Source organism: Oncorhynchus keta, chromosome 25 (assembly GCF_023373465.1).
Source record: "Oncorhynchus keta strain PuntledgeMale-10-30-2019 chromosome 25, Oket_V2, whole genome shotgun sequence".
Lineage (NCBI taxonomy): Eukaryota > Metazoa > Chordata > Actinopteri > Salmoniformes > Salmonidae > Oncorhynchus > Oncorhynchus keta.
Window position 1 is genome coordinate 22,899,251 of NC_068445.1, and position 16,562 is coordinate 22,915,812.

Consider the following 16,562-nt stretch of genomic DNA (forward strand, 5'->3'; position numbering starts at 1 on the left):
GGTGTGATCAATCCCTGGTTCCACATATCGGGGAAAATACCTGCAGTGAGGATAATGTTGAAGAGTTTGAGTACCGACAATTTTAATTTGTGGTCTGTATATTTGATCATTTCATTTAAAATACCATCAGCACCACAGGCCTTTTTGGGTTGGAGAGTGCATAGTTTGTCCAAAAATTGTTCTTCTGTAATTGGGGTAATCCACAGGATTCTGATAGTCTTTGACTGCTGATTCAAGGATTTGTAATTTTTATTGTATATCTTTTTGTTCTGGGCTCTTTGTTATATTGCTGTAGAGGTTTGCAAAGTGAATTCTCCACATATCCCCATTTTGGATAGCCAATTCCTCATGATGATGTTTGTTTAATTTATTCCAATTCTCCCAGAAGTGGTTTGATTCTATGGCTTCCTCAATTCCATCCAGCTGATTTCTAATGTGCTGTTCCTTTTTTGTTCTTAGGTTGTGTTTGTATTGCTTCACTGTTTCCCCATATTGAAGGCATATATTTTTGTTGTCTGATTCTCTGTGTTTTTGATTAGATATACAGTATTTCTCAATGACTTTCTTAGATTTTTGCAATCATTATCAAACCATTTTTCATTATCTGTTATTTCTGGTTTGCTCTTATGCTTCTTTAAATTAGCCAAGGAGGCTAATTTGTCAAATATAAAGTTTATGTTCCAAACAGCCACATTTACACCTTCATTGCTGAAGGAGAATGTTAAGGCTAAAAAAGTTGTCCAAGAGAGATTGTATTTTTTGGCTACTAATTGCTTTTTGGTAGATGTCTGTACTGTTTGCACTCCATCTATAGGCCTGTTTTGTACCATGTAATTTATTGGGCCGTGATGCTTCATGGTTGGGTTCTGCTCTTCTCAGATACACTGTGATTTTACTGTGGTCTGAGAGAGGTGTTAGTGGGCTGACTGTGAAGGCTCTGAGAGTCTCTGGGTTTAGGTCGGGGAGGAAGTAGTCTACAGTGCTGCTGCCAAGGGATGAGCTGTAGGTGTACCTACCTAAAGAGTCCCCTCTCAGCCTACCATTGACTATGTACAGACCCAGTGTTCGACAGAGCTTCACGAGCTGTACTCGTTTTTGTTTTTCACTTTGTCATAGTTGTTTCTGTAGGGGTCTGTGGGGAGGGAAAGGTTGTTACTTCCTGTCTGTATGTGGGGAGGGAAAGGTTGTTGCTTCCTGGTAGGTGTTTATCCCCATGACTGTTAATAGTGTCTTGTTCTTCTGCTGTTCCAGCATTCAGGTCTCCACAGACCAGTACGTTGCCTTGGGCCTGAAAGTGACTAATTTCCCCTCTAGAATGGAGAAACTCTCTTCATTGAAGTAGGGTGACTCTGAGGGGGGAATGTATGTGGCACAGAGGAAGACGTTTTTGTCTGTCAAGATAGCCTCCTTGTTGATTTTTAACCATATAATGAATTCTCCTGTTTTAATCAATTCGATAGAATGAATTAGTTCAGATTTATACCATATTAGCATTCCCCCTGAGTCTCTGCCCTGTCTGATTCCTTTTAATTTAGTGGATGGTATGATTCTCTCCCTATAACCTAGTGGACAGCCAGTGGAAACATCACCTCTGCACCATGTTTCCTGTAGTACTACAATATCAACATCATCAATTTCTTTCAGGAATTCTGGGTTTCTGCTCTTTAGTCCAAAAGCAGAGCACTTCGATCCTTGTAAATTCCAACATGCAACGTAAAAAGATTTCATAACTTTTTTTTCTCCCTTTACCTTCAAAATGAGATAAACACTCACAATCCAACAATAACTATTAAAATAAGATTTTTCAATTAAAGTAAACTCTTATTATGCAAATGTTATTTGTTTATAATTTAAGATTATAAACAAACAATTTGTCATGCGACTTGGGTGGGTATAGTGTGAGGATGGTGGAGTTCTTGTGCTCATCTTACCATGACCCTCGGCCTATCACATGTGAGCATAGTAGACTCAGCATTTTTTTAATGCCACTCATTTGGTTGGTGGGGGCTGGGCCAGTTGCTCCTCTCACAACCTGTGCGTAGCTCTGCCTGCTGAGCTGTGGCTCCTCCAAGTGTGGGTCTGCGGTGGGGGGCAGGGGGGTGGGAGGCCTCGTCTGGGTGGCTCTGAAGCTGGCCTGGGGTGGTCTGTGCTGCGCTGGCTGTGGTGGGCATTGAGGTTAGTGGTGCTGTGGTCGTGGCTGGGGGTTCCAGGGTGCTGGTCCGGGGTGTTGTCTCTGTGATCTTGGCGGGGTGGAGATTGCTCCGCTGTTCCCGGCTGGAGAGGTCGGACTGCGGTTTAAAGCGACGTCCTTGTACAAGTGAACATGGTCATAGAGACATTCCAGATCGAGGGTGGGATGGTGGGCCAGGTGTACATTGGGTCGCAGGGCACAGTCCTGGGATAGGCTGGCGTTTATTCTTTGGATTGTGGCAGGGTGGAAGTCCTTCCTCTATAGAAGGGTTGACACCACGATTCTTGAGTTGGGGAAGATTGCGGAGACCTTCTCAATCACTCCCCGTAGTGAAGTCGCCACCCTCTCCTGCTGAGCACGCAGGTCGTTGCTTCCGGTTTGTATGATTATGTGGCTTGGCGACCCGAGATGGGCCTTATCAAGCAGCTCCATGGCCCTCTGCATTGTTGGGCACCACACCTTTCTCCTTTTGTGTCGAGGGAAAAGTTTATTTTCCTGAACAAACTTCCCATTTGAGTCCATCAACAGGACGATGTCAGCCAGTGTTTCTTCTGGACTGGGGGGGGGCAGAGGGGGGGCTGGTGGGTGTTGGAGCTGGGGTGTGGCTGGTCTGTGCCGGTGCCGCTGTCAGTGGGAGGCTGTTCTGTGGGTTGGGGAGGAGGGGTGCAGCAGGCAGGGCTGAGGAAGCCTGGCTGATTGAGCTGGGCTCCTCTGCTGTGTGAGGGCAGGTCATAGTGGTGATCTAGCTGCTCCTGCAGCCTGTCTTCTGTTCTCTTTCTCTCCTGCAGCTCCTCTCTTAGTGTGGTCAGATCGTTATTACTGTTCTGCCTGTCTTTTTGGAGCTCTCTCACCTCCTTTCTTAGATCAGCCAGCTCTCTCTTGAGTCCGTCTCTCTCTTGCTGAACTTCTTTCAGCTGTGTTGCAAGGCTGCTGTCCTGCTCTGTCCTCACCTTGGTTAGGAGCTCCTCTAAGGTGTGGTTGTCTGGTTGCTGTTTGCTCACGCTCTCTCTCAGCAGGACCACCTCCCCCTCCAGCTTGGTGAACTCATCCCTCATGGCAGCCATGGTGGTGAGGAGGGCCTGAGCCTGCTCTGCACTGAGGGGGTCGCTCTCCTCCTGGGGCGTGTCCTCCACTATGGTGGGAAGAGAGGTGCTGGATGTGCCTTTTTGGGTGGGGAGAGTAGAGGTGAGGGTGGTGCTAGTGGAGTTTGTCTTGTGAGAGGGCATGTCACTGGTGGTGTCCTTCTCTCTCTCTGCTCTCTCCTTAATGGTCTGAAAGTCTGTTTCAAACAGCCTAATGTTACCTTGCACCATGACAGTCCCAGTCTTGTAGAGGTTGATTGTTATCATGGTGCTGTCAGGGTCATCTGTCTCTTTGACTTTCAGCTTCCACCCATTTCAGATTCCCTCTTTCTTTATGGATGGGTAGTGAGAGCAGACTGCTGAGCGCCATGCATTTGGCTGGTCAGTGAGGAAGATGAGATTACTCAAGTCATCGTTTTTGTAGAGGTCTGCAAAAAGTGTTTCTGGCCTCCCCTTTAGTAGTTTCTGTTTAAAAGCTTTCCTCGTTGTGTCATTTTTGGCCTCTTTATGGTAGAGAATGGATTCTGCGCTGAGGGGGAGTGGGGACATGGTGCCTGTGGGCTCTGCTACTACTGCTACTGCTGCACTGATCTGCTGCCCCATTGCCATGGCAACCGATTTGTTTGTCTGCTGCTATTGCTAGCTAGCGCTAATTTAGTTCAAAAACCAGCAAAAAGAGTGACAAATCCTCACACAAAAAAACAGAAGATATGTTTAAAGTTAGTCCGTGCTCCATTTTGGTTTACTCACTCACACAGTTTGGTTGTTTGATGTAGTTGTATTAACTCCCCTTGCTAGGTTTGTTCTAGCTCGTTTATTCTGGCTAGCTTGTTAGTCTGCTGGCTAGGTCTTTGTTGTGTAGCTAGCTAGAGACAAAACTTCTTAACTTGAAACGCAAAGTTACTATTCTATTACTATTCTATTCTGAGTGAATATAGTTGTTGTTCATCACTTCTTGTCTGGAATTATTTTTCGATTAGAGTGTTTATCTCATTCTAAAAACAAAGAAATATTAAATATATCAGGAGCTCATGTTGAGCATCTCTCATCACCTCTGTCTCTCTCGTCTTTTCCTCTCTCCTCCTCTCTCTCTGTCTCTATCTTGTCTTTTCCTCTCTATCGCTCTCTGTCTCTATCTTCTTTTCCTATCTCCTCCTCTCTCTCTTGTCTTTTCCTCTCTCCTCCTCTCTCTCTGTCTCTCTCGTGTCTTTTCCTCTCTCCTCCTCTCTCTCTGTCTCTCTCTTGTCTTTTCCTCTCACCTCCTCTCTCGCTTGTATTTTCCTCTCTCCTCTCTCTCTGTCTCTCTCTTGTCTTTTCCTCTCTCCTCCTCTCTCTCTGTCTCTCTCTTGTCTTTTCCTCTCACCTCCTCTCTCGCTTGTATTTTCGTCTCTCCTCTCTCTGTTTTGTTGGTGTTTCATACTGGAGAGGGAATGCAAAACAACGACGCTGGACAGAGTGGAATCAGGTGTATCAAAAAGGCAGTTTATTGGTCAAAGGTATCTTGTCCTGCCGCTTATCGTGCACGGACCTAAGGAATGTGACTCCTGTGAGGAGTCAGAATAATTAGGCTGCTCAGCCAGAGTTTACAGCAGAATGTATACACAGAATAATGTAGGTGGAGTCTCGTCGTGTTGGTCTTCTGATTGGTCCTGAAGAGTTGGAGGCGGGCCTTGCTCTAGCCAGAGCGGGCCCCATTGGTGCACAGCAAAGTCCTTTGCTCTTGGCACCTGACCAGTAGGGGGGGGGGTAGAGTGTGTGTGTACAGTGCTTCATGAAATGTATGTGTGTCCAGGAAACGTGGATATTGGTAATGTCTGCTTTAGGCTCAGGTGTTTCCTGTCTTTGCAGGAGTGCATGCAGGGTTCAATGTCAGCGAGATAGCTTGGCACTTCTAACCTCGTTAGTGTTGCAGGATGCTCTTTGTAGTTTTACAGGGGAGTAATATTTGCGTGATGGCAGCTGTGTGTCCTTCGGATAATCATGTTATTGCACACAGGCTCTAGACTTGACTGAAGACACTGGGCCCAGAGTTATCTGAGGGCATCCGGTTTAACCAGAGCTTTGGTCTGCTAGTAACGCTTTATATTAGATTATTTATATAACAGTCTCTATCTTGTATTTTCCTCTCCCCTCCTCTCTCTGTCTCTCCTCAGTGTGGAGGTATGTTGGAGCCGGAGGAGGGTTCTTCTTCCTGCTGATCCAGCTCATGCTGCTGGTGGAATTTGCTCACAGGTGGAACACTAACTGGTGAGAACAACAACAACACAAATACTTATAATAAAGCTCTCTTTGTCCTGCTGCTTTATTTTATGTCTTCAGCCAAAACAGTCACACATAAATACATAATTACACCATTACATAGGATAGACACATCCTCCAAGCCTAAAGTACTTCAGTATTTCTGTTATATGGAAGGGGATAATGTGTAGGGTTGTTGAGAAGGGAGAGAGGAAGGTGGCACCTCAGGAGGGAGAAACGGAGGACAGCGGGACGAAAAGAGGATGGATCCCTGTGCTGTGTTGAAGGAAGGAGGACTAGAAAGAGGGAGGAATTAACCTTATGTAGGATTGCTTATTTTGGAGATGGAAGAGTATGAAGGAGGGAGAGAGAGAGAGGAGGGGAGGATGCCAGGATGGACTCCTGTGTAATGTTATTTACACAGGTGAGAGAGCGAGCGAGAAACAGAGGGAGAGAGAGAAAAACAGGGAGAGAGAAACAGAGGGAGAGAGAGAGACATAAGCAGGGGGAGATAGAGAAACAGGAAGAGAAAGAAACCCAGGAAAGAGAGAGAAACAAAGGGAGGGAGAGAGAAACAGAGGGAGATGGAGAGAGAGGAACCAAGGGAGAGAGAAACAGGGAGAAGGAGAGAGAGGAACCAAGGGAAAGAGAGAGAAACTGAGGGAGAGAGAGAGAAACAGAGGGAGATGGAGAGAGAGGAACCAAGGGAGAGAGAGAGAAACCGAGGGAGAGAGAAACAGAGGCAGAGGGAGAGACAGAAACAGAGAGAGAGAGAGAGAGAGAAACAGAGGGAGAGAGAGAGAGAGAAACAAAGGGAGAGAGAGAAAGAAACAGAGGGAGATAGAGAGAGAGAAACAGAGAGAGAGAGAGAAATGGAGGGAGAGAGAGAGAGAAACAGACGGAGATAGAGAGAGAGAAACAGGGCGAGAGAGCTAATTGTGTCTTGTTGTATACAGTACAAAGGAGGGTTTGGTCAGTGTCTTAAGTTGCAGACAGGATGCACATGACAACGGAGTGTATACCCACAGTTTCCTCTCCCCCTCTGAGACACACACACACTCACAATAGAAATGAGAGTGGCAGGGGACCACTTTAGAGTCTGTTTGTACATTTTCACTGACTGGGAATATAAGGCAAGAGGTCACTGCAATTCCCCTGCAGCTGTGTGACTGTGTGTGTGTGTGTGTGTGTGTGTGTGTGTGTGTGTGTGTGTGTGTGTGTGTGTGTGTGTGTGTGTGTGTGTGTGTGTGTGTGTGTGTGTGTGTGTGTGTGTGTGTGTGTGTCTGTGTGTGTCTGTGTCTGTGTGTCTGTGTATCTTAGTGCTGAGCGATTAGTGCTTTTTGAGGGCGGTTCGGTTTTAGTTAAATTATTTAAAAAATAGTCACGTTTTCGATTTCAGTTTCGATTCTTTGGGTTGAATGCTGTAACAACACAGAATAAAACTATTAATAAAATCCCATGATGGTCGTGACCTCTCATTACTGCTTATCGCTCATTAACCATCACTTATTCACTTTACATATTACATTTGTTTTATTTAAAGACTATTATTTCATTCCAAGTCATCTCATCTCTATAGGGCTGCTGCATATGCTGTCTGACAAAATCCCTATTTTATAGATCTTCAAAGTAAATAAGGCAGTCCTCTATGACTGCTGAATACCAACTATCAATCACTTAGATTATGTATTTTCAAGTGGAGATACACTACATTACCAAAACCACGTGGACCCCAGCTCGTTGAACATCTCATTCCAATATCATGGGCATTAATATGGAGTTGGTCCCCTTCTTTGCTGCTATAACAGCCTCCACTCTTCTGGGAAAGCTTCCCACTTAAATGTTGGAACATTGCTGCGGGGACTTGCTTCCATTCAGCCGCAAGAGCATTAGTGAGGTCGGGCACTGATGTTGGGCGATCAGGCCTGGCTGTTCCAATTCATCCCAAAGGTGTTTGATGGGGTTGAGGTCAGGTCTCTGTGCAGGCCAGTCAAGTTCTTCCACACTGATCTTGACAAACCATTTCTGTATGGACCTCGCTTTGTGCACAGGGTATAGGGCCTTCCCCAAACCATTGCCAGAAAGTTGGAAGCATTGGGGCAGGTAGTGTTCTCGGGGAAGGTAGTGGCATCCGGCAAAACCAGATTTGTCCGTCGGACTGCCTGATAGCGAAGTGTGATTCATCACTCCAGAGTCCAATGGCGGCAAGCTTTACACCACTCCAGCCGACGCTTGGAATTGCACGTGGTGATCTTAGTCTTGTGTGCGGCTGCTTGGCTATGGAAGCCGATTTCATGAAGCTTCCAACGAACAGTTATTGTGCTGACGTTGCTTCCAGAGGCAGTTTGGAACTCGGTAGTGAGTGTTACATCCAGGGACAGACTAATTTTATGCGCTTCAGCACTCTGCGGTTCCGTTCTGTTAGCTTGTGTGGCCTACCACTTCGAGGCTAAGCTGTTGTTGTTCCTAGACATTTCCACTTCACAATAACAGCACTTACAGTTGACCGGGGCAGCTCTAGCAGGGTAGGCATTTTATGAACTGACTTGTTACCAAGGTGGCATCCTATGAAGGTGCCACAATGAAAGTCACTGATCTCTTCAGTAAGGCCATTCCACTGCCAATGTTTGTCTATGGAGATTGCATGGCGGTGTGCTCGATTTTATACACCTGTCAGCAATGGGTGTGGCTGAAACGTCCGAATCTGCTAATTTTAAGGGGTGTCCACATACTTTTATATATATATTGTACCTCACAAAGCAACGGCTGCTCTCTATATTCTCTCACGATTGAGTCTTCTTCTGCCACTTCCGTAGCAGGCATAAAAGAAACACAGACCGGAAAAGTACATGTGCAATGGATTATGGTCATTGTAGTTAATTGCCACGTTTTACGAGCTAAACTTTGTCGAATATTTGCCTGTTGAAAACTACAACTCTACATTGCACAGTTCAGGCTGGCTCTGATTTATCTCTAAAGAAACTGAATGTGCACATTGAGCTCACAGAAAAAACTGAAGCAAATGGAATTCAAGTAATTGAACCGACGGCGGTCAATTAGTTGTTTAAAAAAATAAAATACCCAAAATGTTGGTTAATCTATCAGTACTAGTGCATCTGTGTGTATTTGTGTGTTTGTGTCTGTGTGTCGATGGGGTTGGAGAGCTCTGAGTAAAAGTAATCTGGATGTGGAAGTTTTGCCAACAACCCTAAACCTGTCTTGTTTAGGGTTGTTGGCAAGCCTCAGGAATAAAATATAACTATATCCCCCTCTCTCTTCCTCCCATTCTTCCCTCCATCTCTCTCTTCCTCCTATCCTTCCTTCCCTCATCTCTCTCTTCCTCCTATCCTTCCTTCCCTCTATCTCTCTCTTCCTCCTATCCTTCCTTCCCTCTCTCTCTCTTCCTCCCATCCATCTCTCTCTTCCTCCCATTCCGCCCTCCATCTCTCTTCCTCCTATCCATCTCTCTTCCTCCCATTCTTCCCTCCATCTCTCTCTTCCTCCCATTCTTCCCTCCATCTCTCTCTTCCTCCTATCCTTCCCTCCATCTCTCTTCCTCCCATTCTTCCCTCCATCTCTCTTCCTCCTATCCTTCCCTCCATCTCTCTTCCTCCTATCCTTCCCTCCATCTCTCTCTTCCTCCTATCCTTCCCTCCATCTCTCTCTTCCTCCCATCATCTCTCTCTTCCTCCTATCCTTCCCTCCATCTCTCTCTTCCTCCCATTCTTCCCTCCATCTCTCTTCCTCCTATCCTTCCCTCCATCTCCCTCTTCCTTCTATTCTTCCCTCCATCTCTCTTTTCCTCCTATCCTTCCCTCCATCTCTCTCTTCCTCCCATCATCTCTCTCTTCCTCCTATCCTTCCCTCCATCTCTCTCTTCCTCCTATCCTTCCTTCCATCTCTCTCTTCCTCCCATCCTTCTCTCCATCTCCCTCTTCCTTCTATTCTTCCCTCGATCTCTCTTTTGATCCCATACTTCTCTCCATCTGCCTCTTCTTTCTATTCTTCCCTCAATCTCTCTCTTCCTCCTATCCTTCCCTCCATCTCTCTCTTCCTCCTATCCATCTCTCTCTTCCTCCTATCCATCTCTCTCTTCCTCCTATCCATTTCTCTCTTCCTCCTATCCTTCCCTCCATCTCTCTCTTCCTCCCATCCTTCTCTCCATCTCCCTCTTCCCTCTATTCTTCCCTCCATCTCTCTCTTCCTCCCATCCTTCCCTCCATCTCTCTCTCTTCCTCCTATCCTTCTTCCCCCATCTCTCTCTTCCTCCTATCCTTCCTTCCATCTCTCTCTTCCTCCTATCCTTCCCTCCATCTCTCTTCCTCCCATCCTTCTCTCCATCTCCCTCTTCCTTCTATTCTTCCCTCCATCTCTCTCTTCCTCCCATCCTTCCCTCCATCTCTCTCTTCCTCCTATCCTTCCCTCCATCTCTCTCTTCCTCCTATCCTTCCTTCCATCTCTCTCTTCCTCCTATCCTTCCCTCCATCTCTCTCTTCCTCCCATCCTTCTCTCCATCTCCCTCTTCCTTCTATTCTTCCCTCCATCTCTCTCTTCCTCCCATCCTTCTCTCCATCTCCCTCTTCCTTCTATTCTTCCCTCCATCTCTCTCTTCCTCCCATCCTTCTCTCCATCTCCCTCTTCCTTCTATTCTTCCCTCCATCTCTCTCTTCCTCCTATCCTTCCCTCCATCTCTCTCTTCCTCCTATCCATCTGTCTCTTCCTCCTATCCTTCCCTCCATCTCTCTCTTCCTCCCATCCTTCTCTCCATCTCCCTCTTCCTTCTATTCTTCCCTCCATCTCTCTCTTCCTCCCATCCTTCTCTCCATCTCCCTCTTCCTCCTATTCTTCCCTCCATCTCTCTCTTCCTCCTATCCATCTCTCTCTTCCTCCTATCCATTTCTCTTCCTCTATTCTTCCCTCCATCTCTTCTTCCTCCTATCCATTCTCTCTTCCTCCTATCCTTCCCTCCATCTCTCTCTTCCCTCCTATCCTTCCCTCCATCTCTCTCTTCCTCCCATCCTTCTCTCCATCTCCCTCTTCCTTCTATTCTTCCCTCCATCTCTCTCTTCCTCCTATCCTTCCCTCCATCTCTTCCCTCCATCCATCTCTCTCTTCTCCTATCCATCTCTCTCTTCCTCCTATCCATTTCCTCTTCCTCCTATTCTTCCCTCCATCCCTCTCTTCCTCCTATCCTTCCCTCCATCCCTCTCTTCCTCCTATTCTTCCCTCCATCCCTCTCTTCCTCCTATTCTTCCCTCCATCCCTCTCTTCCTCCTATTCTTCCCTCCATCTTTCTCTTCCTCCTATTCTTCCCTCCATCTTTCTCTTCCTCCTATTCTTCCTCCATCTCTCTCTTCCTCCTATTTTTCCCTCCATCTCTCTCTTCCTCCTATTTTCCCTCATCTCTCTCTTCCTCCTATTTTCCCTCATCTCTCTCTTCCTCCTATCCATCTCTCTCTTCCTCCTATCCATCTCTCTCTTCCTCCTATCCATCTCCTCTTCCTCCCATCCTTCCCTCCATCCCTCTCTTCCTCCTATTCTTCCCTCCATCTTTCTCTTCCTCCTATCCTTCCCTCCATCCCTCTCTTCCTCCTATTCTTCCCTCCATCTTTCTCTTCCTCCTATTCTTCCCTCCATCCCTCTCTTCCTCCTATCCTTCCCTCCATCCCTCTCTTCCTCCTATTCTTCCCTCCATCTTTCTCTTCCTCCTATTCTTCCCTCCATCTTTCTCTTCCTCCTATTCTTCCCTCCATCTCTCTCTTCCTCCTGTCCATCCCTCCATCTCTCTCTTCCTCCTATTTTCCCTCATCTCTCTCTTCCTCCTATTCTTCCCTCCATCTCTCTCTTCCTCCCATCCATCTCTCTTCCTCCCATCCTTCCCTCTCCTCTCTCTTCCTTCTATTCTTCCCTCCATCTCTCTCTTCCTCCCATCCTTCTCTCCATCTCCCTCTTCCTCCTATTCTTCCCTCCATCTCTCTCTTCCTCCCATCCATCTCTCTTCCTCCCATCCTTCCCTCTATCTCTCTTCCTCCCATCCTTAGGAGTTCAGGTGTGAACGACAACCGTCTGTGGTATGGAGCACTGGCCATGGTCACCTTGGTGCTGTTCAGTATGGCAGTCGGAGCTGTGGTGTTCATGGCTCTGTTCTACACGCACTCTCAGGCTTGTCTGCTCAACAAGGTGTTCCTGGGGGTCAACAGCAGCCTCTGTCTCATAGTCACCCTGCTGGCTATATCGCCCTTCATACAGAGACGTTAGTATAGGCTATACAAACACTGGAACACACACTGGAACACACACACACACACACACACACACACACACACACACACGCACACGCACACACACACACACACACTTTAACAGTCCTTCTGTTCTCCCTCCAGTTCAGCCTAAGTCAGGCCTGCTCCAGCCAGGAGTGATCAGTGTGTACGTCATGTACCTCACCTTCTCAGCCTTCTCCAGCAAGCCCAAAGAGAGTAAGTAGACAGGAGGCTCAGCCATGGAGCTCCAGTGTTTCATTTACTATCTGATTGACCTATTAACAGGTTTTATGTGTTTGCATGTTGTTAAATTTCACTTAAAATTCAAAAGGCACTTGCACATCTTTCTTGCAGGTGCATAGTAACAATTGAATAACATGAAAGTAAAGAGAAACCCTTTAAAGTATCACTTTTCTTTATTAAACTTACAAATCGGCCTCAAGGCCTTCATTAGAGCTTTTTGTTAAATTGTACTTAAAATGCCTCCATTTAAACTGTGTTCTGGTCCGATGTGCCCTTGCAGCTCTCCAGTACTAACAAACTTAAATATTATCCTCCTCTTTTTCCTGTTTTCTCTCATTCTTCCTCCTCTCCTTTTCTCTCTCTCTCTCTCTGTTTCTGTTTAGTGTTGGAGGTTAATGGGGTGAATACGACAGTTTGTGTGTTTCCCTTCAACTCTGGATCAGAGAGCGACAAGAGGATTGTATCAATAGTGGGAACTGTCATCATGTTCGGCTGTGTGCTCTACTCCTGGTAAGACACACACAGTTATGTTATGGCCTGGTACTGACCCTGATACTGAGCCTGGTACTGAGCCTGGTACTGACCCTGGGCCTGTTACTGAGCCTGGTACTTGCCCTGGGCCTGGTACTGACCCTGGACCTGTTACTGAGCCGGGTACTGAGCCTGGGCCTGACCCTGGGCCTGGTACTGAGCCTGAGCCTGGTACTGACCCTGGGCCAGGTACTGAGCCTGGTACTGACCCTGAGCCTGGTACTGAGCCTGGTATTGACACTGAGCCTGGGCATGACCCTGAGCCTGGTACTAACCCTGAGCCTGGAACTGACCCTGGTACTGACCCTGGGCCAGGTACTGAGCCTGGTAGTGACACTGAGCCTGGTACTGACCCTCAGCCTGGAACTGAGCCTGGTACTGACACTGAGCCTGGGCCTGACCCTGAGCCTGGTACTGACACTGAGCCTGGGCCTGACCCTGAGCCTGGTACTGACCCTGAGCCTGGAACTGACCCTGGTACTGACCCTGGGCCAGGTACTGAGCCTGGTACTGAGCCTGGTACTGACCCTGAGCCTGGTACTGAGCCTGGTAGTGACACTGAGCCTGGGCCTGAGCCTGGTACTGACCCTGAGCCTGGAACTGAGCCTGGTACTAACCCTGGGCCTGAGAGAACAAACAGATAAGGATGCGCAACCTCTGTGACTCCTGATCCCAGCTTGGGGGATATAATGAGGGCTTAGAGCTTGAGTCTTTGGAGAATGTTTCTGTCTACCCTTGTGTGCACACTGTCTGTGATAAACCTTAAACATACCGCTGTGGTTCCCCTTATCTTTTGAATTCAGCATTTCCACACCTGAACAACCTAAAATTCCCAACGACACACACGTGTTGCTGTCACCTATCCTGTGTTTTTAGATTAGTGCAGAGAGGATAGGAGCTGTGCTCTTTAGACTATTAGAATGCTTCCAGGTTAGAGATCTGTAGCTGCAGTGAGGTCGTGTCTTATTGGCTTGAGCAGATGTGAAAGTGTTTTTGATTGGCTGGTGCTGTTCAGAGGGTGTGTGTGATTGGCTGGATCTGTAGTGCCTGTCCACATGTGTTTCACATTAAGCTCAGACATATCTCCTGTGGTCGTCTCTGTAAAAGACTTGAGCTATTCTCAACCACAAATGACTGGGAAAATGTCTTCTGTCATTCCTGTGCGTGTGTTTCAAGTTGTATTAGTCATATGTAGTGGTATACACAGTTCTACGGAATACTTACTGGTGTGTGTGTTTGTGTGTGTAGTTTGACGTCCACCACCAGACGAAGCTCTGCAGCACTGCGTGTGTGTAGGAACAGCATGCCTGAGACTGAGGTAAGAAGACCTACTCTTTCTCTCTCACACACACACACACAAGCTTAGTGTGTGTGTACGTGTGTGTTTAGTGAAATGGGGATGTATAGTTGATTGGTTGGTACATTCCTGTTGTACTAACTTCCCTCTCTTCTTCAGAGAGCTCGCTGCTGTTTCTGCTTTGGAGATGACACAGGTAAATACCCACATATTCTCTCTCCCTCCCACTGTTCTCTTTCTATCATCTCCCTACTGCAACACCAGCAGAAAGAGGCAGTGTTCTTGTATGTTCTCTCATACACATATTAACAGTAAGGATGCAGGAACAGCATTGGTCAGTAACCAGAGATGATGTCAGTGTTACCAGGAGGGGACTATGGTGGTGTGGAGCTAGACCAATCAGATGGCAGAAGTAGACCTGAGAGAAGATTGCATCTGCCTTCTGGTGGGAGATAGCAGCACTGCAGCTAGGGAAAGAACAGCACGTAATTTCATTTAGGAATTTATTACACAGAGAAAACATATATTTTCAATAAGCAGATGTACAGTTTAGAACATTACAATGAATTAAGAAAACAGGATCCCTTCTCAGGAAACCTACTGATTTTCAGGGAGTTTCCTGTCCGGAAAAGGGGAGGGAGAGACATATAGTATAGACCAGGAAAATGGAAAGAAATCAGGAATAGTAAATGGTGAGAGTGGTATTGGGTAGAAAATGTTCTGGCCATCATACATGTATATGTTGCTGCGATGATGTAAGGTTGTAATAATGTTGCTGTGATGTTGTGGTTGTGTTGTCCAGATGACTATGATGAGGAGAAGACTGGAGGAGGCCAAAATGTTCTGTATGATGAGAGAGGGGGAACCATCTACAGCTACACCTACTTCCACTTTGTCTTCTGCCTGGGTTCAATGTATGTCATGATGACAGTCACCAACTGGTTCCAGTAAGTAGGAGAGTTACTGGGGAAACTTTAAACCAGGTTTCAGTAAGTAGGAGAGTTACTGGGGAAACTTTACACTAGGTTCCAGTAAGTAGAATATTCACTGGGGAAACTTTAAACCAGGTTCCAGTAAGTAGAAGAGTTACTGGGGAAACTTTACACTAGGTTCCAGTAAGTAGCAGAGTTACTGGGGAAACTTTACACTAGGTTCCAGTAAGTAGGAGAGTTACTGGGAAAACTTTACACTAGGTTCCAGTAAGTAGGAGAGTTACTGGGGAAACTTTACACCAGGTTCCAGTAAGTAGAAGAGTTACTGGGGAAACTTTACACTAGGTTCCAGTAAGTAGGAGAGTTACTGGGGAAACTTTACACTAGGTTCCAGTAAGTAGCAGAGTTACTGGGGAAACTTTAAACCAGGTTCCAGTAAGTAGGAGAGTTACTGGGGAAACTTTAAACCAGGTTTCAGTAAGTAGGAGAGTTACTGGGGAAACTTTACACTAGGTTCCAGTAAGTAGCAGAGTTAATGGGGAAACTTTAAACCAGGTTTCAGTAAGTAGGAGAGTTACTGGGGAAACTTTACACTAGGTTCCAGTAAGTAGCAGAGTTACTGGGGAAACTTTAAACCAGGTTTCAGTAAGTAGGAGAGTTACTGGGGAAACTTTACACTAGGTTCCAGTAAGTAGCAGAGTTACTGGGGAAACTTTAAACCAGGTTTCAGTAAGTAGGAGAGTTACTGGGGAAACTTTACACCAGGTTCCAGTAAGTAGAATATTCACTGGGGAAACTTTACACTAGGTTCCAGTAAGTAGCAGAGTTACTGGGGAAACTTTAAACCAGGTTTCAGTAAGTAGGAGAGTTACTGGGGAAACTTTACACCAGGTTCCAGTAAGTAGAAGAGTTACTGGGGAAACTTTACACTCGGTTCCAGTAAGTAGGAGAGTTACTGGGGAAACTTTACACTAGGTTCCAGTAAGTAGGAGAGTTACTGGGGAAACTTTACACTAGGTTCCAGTAAGTAGAAGAGTTACTGGGGAAACTTTAACCTCATAGTCCGCCCCATCCCGCATGCGGTCGCGTTACTACAGCCTCAAGCTCATTACCATAACGCAACGTTAGCGATTTCTAAAAATCGCAAATGAAATGAAATAAATATGCCTGCTCTCAAGCTTATCCTTTTCTTAACAATCCTGTCGTCTCAGATTTTCAAAATATGCTTTAGAACCAGAGAAAATCAATAATTTGTGTAAGAGTGGTGATAGCTAGCTTAGCATTTAGCGTTAGCATTTAGCACGCAACATATTCACAAAAACCAGCAAAGGGATCAAATAAAATAATTTACCTTTGAAGAACTTCAGATGTTTCAATGAGGAGACTCTCAGTTACATAGCAGATGTCCAGTTTTTCCTGAAAGATTCTTGTGTAGGACACATCGTTCCGTTTTGTTACTATGCATTTGGCTACCGAAACGAACCGAAAATTCAGTCACCTACACGTCAAACTTTTTTCCGAATTAACTCCATAATATCGACTGAAACATGGAAAACGTTGTTTGAATCAATCCTCAAGGTGTTTTGTCATATATCTCTTCATTGAAATGGCAGTCCTAGAAGCCTTCTTTGTTCTCTGATTCGGATGGAAAAATACTGGTAGCTGACTTTTGCGCACCAATTTCCACGCAGACACCGTGTGCGGGACACTTGGCAATTGTAGTCTCTTATGGTCAATCTTCCAATGATATGCCTACAAATACGTCACAATGCTGCAGACACCTTG

At 46.2% G+C, this 16,562-nt stretch overlaps 1 protein-coding gene across 1 annotated transcript in view; it reads left to right on the plus strand.

Annotated features, from left to right (window-relative positions):
- Window positions 1-16,562, plus strand: part of LOC118357869 (serine incorporator 5-like) — a 74,537-nt gene that overhangs the window by 52,699 nt on the left and 5,276 nt on the right. The window contains exons 5-11 of the mRNA XM_052478938.1: window positions 5,427-5,520; window positions 11,553-11,764; window positions 11,898-11,990; window positions 12,401-12,527; window positions 13,797-13,866; window positions 14,005-14,041; window positions 14,648-14,792. Coding sequence (XP_052334898.1) covers window positions 5,427-5,520; window positions 11,553-11,764; window positions 11,898-11,990; window positions 12,401-12,527; window positions 13,797-13,866; window positions 14,005-14,041; window positions 14,648-14,792 — 778 coding nt within the window. The remainder of the gene's footprint in view (window positions 1-5,426; window positions 5,521-11,552; window positions 11,765-11,897; window positions 11,991-12,400; window positions 12,528-13,796; window positions 13,867-14,004; window positions 14,042-14,647; window positions 14,793-16,562) is intronic.